This window comes from Gracilinanus agilis, chromosome 1 (assembly GCF_016433145.1).
Source record: "Gracilinanus agilis isolate LMUSP501 chromosome 1, AgileGrace, whole genome shotgun sequence".
Taxonomy (NCBI): Eukaryota; Metazoa; Chordata; class Mammalia; order Didelphimorphia; family Didelphidae; genus Gracilinanus; species Gracilinanus agilis.
In genome coordinates, this window is record NC_058130.1 from 590,991,976 (window position 1) to 591,001,101 (window position 9,126).

General features: G+C 40.7%; 1 protein-coding gene across 3 annotated transcripts in view; it reads right to left on the bottom strand.

The window, feature by feature from the left end:
* Nucleotides 1-5,933, bottom strand: part of ALDH5A1 (aldehyde dehydrogenase 5 family member A1) — a 40,670-nt gene extending 34,737 nt beyond the window's left edge. For all 3 annotated transcript variants that reach the window (XM_044667410.1, XM_044667393.1, XM_044667402.1), the window contains exon 1: nt 5,413-5,933. In XM_044667410.1, coding sequence (XP_044523345.1) covers nt 5,413-5,784 — 372 coding nt within the window. In that variant the 5' untranslated portion in view covers nt 5,785-5,933. The remainder of the gene's footprint in view (nt 1-5,412) is intronic.
* Nucleotides 5,934-9,126: the final 3,193 nt, after the last annotated feature.

The window sequence follows — 9,126 nt, forward strand, 5'->3', positions numbered from 1 at the left end:
TCTTTGGGACCCCTGATATTGTTCATTACCAAAATCCTTTTGTTTTTTATTCCATTTATATCCCTTTCTTACTCTCCATTCATTCTACTTCATTTTCCACCTTTTTGAGCCAAAGAAAACCTGGTTCTTCCTCATACTCTTTATCTCTTAAAAACCTCTCCAGGACAAGATGATTCTTCTCTCTTACCCCTGAGGTCCTGTGAAAGGAATGAGACATATTTCTGGCTCCTCATATGAGCTTCTAGACTTGCTCTTTGTCACTACCACTCAAGCAACCTCTTCTTTGTCATTTACTCTTTTCTCTATAACCCTAAACAGATCTTGGTCATAAGCATCTGTTATTCCCTATGTCATTGTTCCTCTTTTCTCAAAGAGTTTAGCATCTGATAATATATAGTTTTTCTCTCCCCCCCAATCTCTGTCTTTATTCCTAGGAAATTTAATGTATATAAGATGCCCCTTTGTTTTCTTTTTCCTCCCTTTCATTTTCCCCAGTTCATCACACTTTTATGACCTATATTTTCATCCTATGACAGCCACACAGAAGGATGCACATATCCTTCCATCTTAGCATCATCTATAAGGGTTTTGCTTCCATAAAAAAATAAAACTCACATTCTTCACTCTATATACCATCTACTATTCTCCCATTTTCCCTTTTGTATTACTCCTTCTAATTGAATGCTTCATCCTTATGGTGATGTCCAGTCACCAACCTCAAAGGTATCTTTGAGTATCAGATGAGATATCTATAAAGTGATGAGCAAAGAACCTAGTATATAGTAGATGCTTAATAAATTCTTACTCCCTTTTCTGTTTCCCAAAGTTATCATGCCAGATTTGGCCTCATTTTCCTTCCTTCAGTCTTGACCAATTCAATTATACAGCGTCCTCTCTTGAGATTCAAGTCCCACAGGTTCAATCCTTGTTCTTTTGTCAATCATGTCTTGTTAAATGCTTCCCTTAAGATTCTCCCTTCTTCTTTTTGCCAGACATGCCTTGTTAAATCTTGGTTTTGGACTCCCTTACTCTCCATCTTCTCCACTCCTATTCTTGAGCTTCTTGGTGATTCTACTGAAAGTTACATAACCATGTTGGCTGGATTTACCATAAATATATAGTCTAATATTAAATGGTCTCATGATGAAGTCTTTTCATTCCTTTCCTGCTAGTGAATTATACCCTTCATAGTAGCTACTATATTCGACTTTCCTCAAACCTTCTATACTGCCTCCTCTCACCTTCCTCTTAGCAGAAAACCCTGCCTCCCACTGTCCATTGCAAGTTCCCTTTTTTATTCTACTCTCGATTTTCATCTCCTTTGCTCAAGTGTCTAACAAAGATATAGGCCTTTCTCCTTACCAAAGCTCATCCTTGTACTTGTGCTTTTGACCCATTCCCTCCTATCTTCTCTTGGAACTTTCCCTATTTTATCACTTCCTTTCTTAAGATCTCCCATTTTCCATTTCTCCTTATCTTTTAGCTCCTTTCCTGCTGCCTACAATGTCTAGTTCTCTTCCATCTCTCAAAAAAAAAAATAATCCAGGCAGCTGGGTAGCTCAGTGGATTGAGAGCCAGGCCTAGAGACAGGAGGTTCTAGGTTCAAATCCAGCCTCAGACACTTCCTAGCTGTGTGACCCTGGGCAAGTCACTTGACCCCCATTGCCTACCCTTACCACTCTTCCACCTATAAGTCAATACACAGAAGTTAAGGGTTTAAAATAAAAAAATAAAAAATAAAAAATAAATAATCCAAAATTCTTCATTTGATTTTTTTTTCACTCCCTAAAGTTATTCATTCACTAGTTTCCTCTTTTAGGAGAGTCTATAATTATTGCCTTCATTTCCTCTCTTCTCATTCACTTTCTTAAATCTTTTGAGAATCTTGCTTCTAATCTCAGCACTCCTCTAAAACTGCTTTCTAAAGTTACCAATAATCTCCTCAACTACTAAATTCAGAGATCCTTTCTCAGCTCTCCTTCCATTTGACCTTTCTGTGGCTTCTAACAATGTTAACCACTCTCTTTTCCTGCATATCCTCTCCTTTGGTTTCCGTGACATTTGTCATGTTTGGTTCTTTTTCTTCTATTTTTGTTATTTATGGACTATTGTCCTTTTCCCACCAATTAAGGGTAGGAATTCTGTCTTTGTCTCTCTTTCCTTTTCTTTTTATATAGTCTCTTAGTTGGTGATCTTATCAAATCCCATGGATTCAATTCAATCCATGCAAATGAATCCTAAATCTATTTATCTAGCCCCAGTCTTTCTCCTGAACTCCAGGCATGGGTTATATACTACCTTTCAGATCTCTCCATCTGGATGTCTCATTTTCCTATTCAGTTGTTTCTCATTCTTTGTGACTCCATTTGGGGTTTTCCTAGCAAAGACACTGGAATGGTTTGTCATTTACTCCTCCAGATGAGGAAACTGAGGCAAATAAGCTAGTAAGTATCTAAGGCCAGATTTGAACTCAGGTCTTCCTGACTCCAGGTCTAGTACTCTATCCACTGCACCACCAGGCATCTCAAAAACTCAACATGCCCAAAAAGGAACTCATGATATTTTCCTTACGAACCTATGCCTCCTCCAAAATTTACTGTTTCGCTTAAAGATAATCATCCTTTCAGCCACCTAGTTTTGTAATTCTGGTGTTACTGACACATTCCTTTCCTTTACTTTCAATTCCACTTCTGCAACTGGACTCTTGACCTTTTATGGGGTCATGATCTCCTTTGGCAGCTTGGTAACACCTATGGAACCCTTCTCAAAATAATGTTTCTAATATGCATAAAATAGAAGTATACAAATGAAACCAATTATGTTCAAATAATTTTCAAAATACTTAAAAAACCCAAACAAAATACTTTTTTGGACCCTAGATGAATAACTCTTGCACTCCATCATCCTTTCATATGCTTTATTTCCACCTACCCAGTCACTCTTGCTTGGTCTCCTGCAATCTTTGTAGATTCCTAACTGATCTCCATGCTTCCATGATCTCTGTCCTCTCTAATCCATTTTCCACACATCTGCCAAACTGATAGCGGGAAAAAAAGAAACACAGATCTGATCACATCCTTCTCTTACTCAAAGATATTTAAAAGCGCCCTATTGCCTTTGTGATAAAATACAACATCTTCAGACTGGCATTTAAAGCTCTCTACAAGGTATCAAACTCCAGGCTGTAAAACTTCTCAGTGCACCCAGAATCAGTTTCAACTGTAATTGGGAAATGTTTAACAAAATAAAAATTTAATACCACACAGATGTTAATTTGAGTTTGATACCAATTAAAGTTACAATCTGGCTACTTACTAACTTTCCAAGACTATTTTAAATTACTTATCCCCTTAATGCTACATACATCCATGTGGATCTGTATATACTGCCTCCACCTGGAATGCACTACCTCCTGGCCTCTGCTTCTTGGCAGCCCCAGTTTCCGCCAAGTAGTTGGCTTAGGGAATGCCTTCCCTGGAAGCTTTCTGTGATCTCCTGAGTTTTTAGGGTTCTCTACCTCCTTGATTTCTCTGGTACTTAGTTATCTGCCCACATCTTATATTTCCATTCTACTCCAGAAGAATGTGTTCCTTGAGGACAGGGGCTGATGTTAGCCTCTGTAATCCCACTTTCTACTTTAGTGCCTGGCACACAATAGTCCCTTAAAAATATTTTCCTCAGAAAAATCCTGAAAAATAGGAAGTACAGTGATTATCTTTATTTTACACATGAAGAAAACTTTTTTTAAAAATTAGCATCTTAGGGGGCAGCTGGGTAGCTCAGTGGAGTAAGAGTCAGGCCTAGAGACAGGAGGTCCTAGGTTCAAACCCAGCCTCAGCCACTTCCCAGCTGTGTGACCCTGGGCAAGTCACTTGACCCCCATTGCCCACCCTTACCAATCTTCCACCTATGAGACAATACACTGAAGTACAAGGGTTTAAAAAAAAATAGCATCTTCTTAAAGCCATAGAAAAAATGTTATAAATTAATTAATCAAATAAAAATCAAATCACTGCAAAAAAAAAAGAAAGAAAAATAAAAAAGAAGCATCTTTATGAACTTTAGGGGCACGGTATCAGGTTGAATGATTCTTTTTTTCTAGGTAATGGGTAAATCTGTAATAATATTATATATTATATATATATATTTTAAAGCCTTACCTTCTGTCTTAGAATTGATACTAAGTATTGGTTTCAAGGTAAAAGAGTGGTAAAGACTAGGTAATTGAGATTAAGCAATTTGCCCAGGGTCACACAGCTAGATAAATATGTGATGTCAGATTTGAACCTGGAACCTCCCACTTCTGGGCCTGGTTTCCTTTTTCCCTTTGTTAAGGAAGAAGGGCAGTTACTTTTGAACAATCCACCGTTTTACTGTGAGGCTTCTTCTTTTAAAAAAAATCTTTATCTTCTATCTTCTTATCAATTCTAAGACAGAAAAGCTGCCAAGGCCAGGCAATCAGGGTGGTGACTTTCCCAGGGTCACCAGGGATGGGCCAATACTCAATCAAGGTGGATAAGAAGGGGAGGGGGGGGTCCTTATCTTTTTAAAAGGAACAGACTCTAGTCCTACTTAATCTGCTTTATTTTTGCTTGAATTTCTGAAATCCTTGATGTACCTTCTGATTTTATTTTATTTCCCCTTTGGGAATAAATCTTATGAAAAGGATATAGAGACAGAAAAGTGGTACTAGAACTAGGACATCCAGGGTTAATGGCAAAAGTGGGGAAGATTCTCAGTGATTGGGTGCAAGTGACCTCTGAACCCATGTCTTGTCCAGTTTAGTGATCAAAAAAGAACACTCTTCAAGATTTTAGAGATCATTCACAATTTAGTATGGGTATAAAGAAGCCAAGGGAAATATGCTCATAGGTCAGTTTCCCGCTCTGATTCCCCTGGAAGCCAAAGGTATCTCTGGGCTCCCTTCACAGAGCTTCAGCTTTGGAGAAAGCTTGCCCACAATCATACTCCTTGTTTGGTGGCAGAACTGACCTCGAACCCAACTACATGCTCCTTCCCTGCAACAGAGACAAGATACACTCCCTGGGCAAATTTTAATAAATTGATATCATAAGGTGATAATAATGCAGTCATATATGCATATATTATTATTATTATTATTATTAGCAGCAGCAGCAGCAAGTCATGTAAGGAAACATCTTCAAGAAAGAAGTCCCTTCCTTCCAGCTTGGTAGAGGTTCCCAGTCTCTAATCTGGGAAACTGACCCTCTGTCTTGTCTTCTGACCCAACCTAGATGCCCTAGTTCTAATATCAATTCTCAAGGACTGCGGGGGGGGGGGGGGGAAGGAAGGGGGTAAAATTGACCTTGGCAAAGTCCCCCTTTCCAGGGGGCGGGGGAGTTGCTCATTCTGGCAGGACCTACTTTCTCCTCCTCTCCCGGGCGCTCTCACCTTGGCAGAGACCCCCCTCCAGCTGGAGAACGCCTGGTGGGCGGCGCTCACGGCCCCCCTGGCCTCGGCCGCCCCGCAGTCCGCCACCCGCCCTATCTGGGCGCCGCTGGCGGGGTCCTGCACTGGGAAGGTGCCTGCAGCGGCGGGCAGCCAGCGGCCCCCCACAAAGGCGTCGGTGCGTAACAAGGCCTGGGAAAGCCCGGCCGGACCCCCGCTATAGCCTCGAAGCGGGTGGGGGCCGGGCCCCGGCAGGGGCCCCGCGGCAGGCAGAGGCGGGAGAGGGCAGCGGGGGCGGGGGCGGGGATTGGCTCCCGGAGGCGGCCTGGCCAGTCGAAGGGCCCGGCAGTTCTGCAACTGCAAGCAGCTGGTCATGGCTCAGGCGGCAGCGGCGGTGGTGGCAGCAGCAGCAGCAGCAAACAGGCGAGTAAGCGCCCGGGTTTGGGGAGAACGGAACTCAGGGTGAAGAGAAGCTGCGGAACGGGGACGTGCAGGCAGAGGCGGGAGGAGCAGCGAGCGCTCGGGGCCGCGCAGCGCAACCCCAGTACGCACTCTCCCCACGCCCCCTTCCCCGACCAACGACAGGCTCCTTCCCCCTTTTCCTTCCTTCCCCCCTTTTTCCTTCCCTCCCTCCCTTCCTCCCCGGACTCTGCACCTGCCGGGGTCCTGGTGCGCTCGCTGGAGGGCCTAAGGCGCTTTTGCGTTACTGGCGGGGAGAAGGGAGCTTGGCTGGCGACGAGTTAAATTCTAGCCCGGAAGCGTACCCGCCAACCTGAGAAGAAGTTCGTTTTCCTCGGATGTGTTATAGCGGAGAAATCTATTCGGGTCCGGGGTTGACTAGATGGCTGCAGAGGCTCCTTCCGATTCAAACATTCAATGATTCCTTTCTTCTGTCTTTTATCCAAGGTCCCCTGTATGCCTCGGGCATTCCGGGGTCCGATCCAGGACTTTAGTCCTCAGCCAAGAGTTAAATCTGTAGCCTTGACACTGCGGAGGGAACCTGGTCCCCGGCAAAGACCACTAATAGCTGCCTGCCTGCCCCGACTAATAGCTTTAGCATCCTTTTCTCCGACTCAGCTTCTCTGCAAATAAAGGAACTTATCGCCACTTAAGAGAAGATTTGTTTACAGACCCTTTTGCCCTTTCTTGAATGACAAAGTTATTCCTATCCTTGTCGCTAATGATCAAGGAGGATTTAGCCAGGGATCGTCTCCAGAGAGGAAATTATCAGACTTTTGCAAGGGTAGCTCTAGAGCTGGTCTTTCTGGTGACAGTAGAAACCAATTAAAAAACCTAGGTTCTTCTTTTCATCTTCAGCACCGGCACATGCTTTTGTTACTTACAGGATTAAATACAGATGCCTTATTTTAGCATTCCATTGTACCTTTCCAAACTTATTTTTCACTCATACTATTTCTGTATCTCTACAGAACTGGACCACTGACTATTTTCTGATGTTGCCCAGCTTCCTCCATTTCTGCTCACTGGCTTTCTTCCATGTTTGTAGAAGGATACCCTCCAAACTTAGTCTTATTAAAATTTTTCTCCTTCTATGAAGCCCGTTTCTAATTCTTTCTTTCCTGCTGCAGCTAAAAGTAACTGTCTGTTTTATTATCTCTCTCCTATATACACTTATATATACATCGAATCAGACTTCTAATACCTGAGAGTCTATTTATCTTCTCTTCTCACTAGCCTGCAAGTTCCCTGAAGGCAGCTACCTCCTAGATGAGGCTTTTTTTTAATTCTCCTGATTCTCCATCAAACGCACTTACCCCCACTCTCATTACCTTTCATTTACTTGTTATACATTTTGTATTATCTTAAATGTGTACACATTTTCCCTGATGCAGTATAATTTCCGTAAAGGCAGTGACTTCTTTGACTTTATCTTTCTACCCTCAATGTGCCTTAGGTGTTATAGGCATGTAATAAATGGTCAGTTTGTACCATCTGAATCCATCAGTCTTTAACAAATATGTGCCAAGTTGAATTAAATTGACATCCACTGGCCTAAAAGTTGGATGTTTCTTGCAGAAACATTTTATTAATCACATATCTGTGCAAAGAACTGGCCCGAACTGGGCAAGATCCTATGGGATTTCCGTGGGAGTACCACCTTTTGCGGGATATTTGGAAGTATGTCCTTGAAATGTGCCTTTAGCTGGTATAAGATCAATGCTAGTCAAAACACATTTCTTCAATAGCCACTCTCTGTTGGACTCAGTGCCAAGGGCACTAAGAACCAGGTGACATCATACTGGGAAATCTGGGGTTAGCACAAGCTACAAGGATTTAGTTAAATTCTACAAACATGTATCTTGTTTAAAGCACTATACTAGCCCAAGGAGACAAAGACAAAAATCAAATTGTCCTTGTTTTCAAGGTCCTTGAGCTGCAAATCCTGAAAGAGGCTGCTAGTTTTGGTGACAGACTGACTGAGTAGGATAAGAAGATTCAAAGAATCAAAAGGTTGGAGATCAAAATAATTGAAATGTTAAATTTGGCAATACAACTCAACTAATCAATACATGACAATAATGAGACTTTGAGTTGACAACTCGTGAATTAAGCAATTTGTCCAAATTAGGTTTGGGAGCACCTGTCATGATTCTTTGCCCTTTGGAAGCATGAAGTGCTTAAGCCTCCTAAAAGGAAAAATAATAATAATAAAGCAATTCTGCTCTCTGGATTTGTTGGTTCAGATTAAACCAAATGACAACATTAAACTTGGGATTAATAAATTGAAAGTTTTTTCCCTTCCCAAAACCATTGTACTTATCAGTTATAAGTCTATTTTTGTATTTTCAAGATTTTAAGCCTCTGCCTTTTCTAGCAAGTTTCTTATTTGCAGGCATTTGGGGTGGGGTTTTTTTTTTTTATTCTTGTGGCATCGAATTTGAAATTTGATTCAAAGACTTGGTCCTAGAATATTAGTCACTAAAATCTCACAGAGACAGCAATGATGTGTTTAATATATGGGATGAGTTGGATTTATCTTAGGTTCCTTTTCTTGGATGACTTGAGAAAAAGTGAAAACAGAGTGGCTTATAGCTAATTATGGGCAAATTGTATCCTCTCCCAAATCTGATGAATATGAGGTTGAAAATTGGACCTATCTACTAGTGAGTTTGCATTTTTCATTTGGTGCCTGCAGAGGGAGTATCTACTTTACTCTCTCATCTAGTTGTGATAAGATTATTATTATTATTATTATTATTATTATTATTATTATTATTGTTATTATTCTAGCTGAAAGAACATTGTCTATCATGTAGTCCAAATCCATTAATTTATAGTGAGGAAACTGAGTTCTAGATAGGCACAAGATCATATGGGTAGTAAATAAGAGAGTTGGTATTTAAATCTAAGATCTTTGATTTAAAATTTATATTCTACCCCACTATATCACTCTTCCTTCACTTATAAACACAGCATTATTCCCATGAGGTGAACTACAGTTTCATGATTTATTTGAAATCTTTTAAAAATGTAGACCACCTAAATATACTCATATTATCTATTGACATTTAAACAAAAATCTCAACTAAATTAATTTTATAGACATAGCTCATTTATACTCTGATTATCATTTAAAAATAACCATTTCTTAAATTCATTAGGAAATATTTCTACTTAAATAAAACTGTGATCTAGACAGAAAAGGAGATATAAGCAAATGAGAAGAGCATGGAACATATTACCTATCAGATTTAT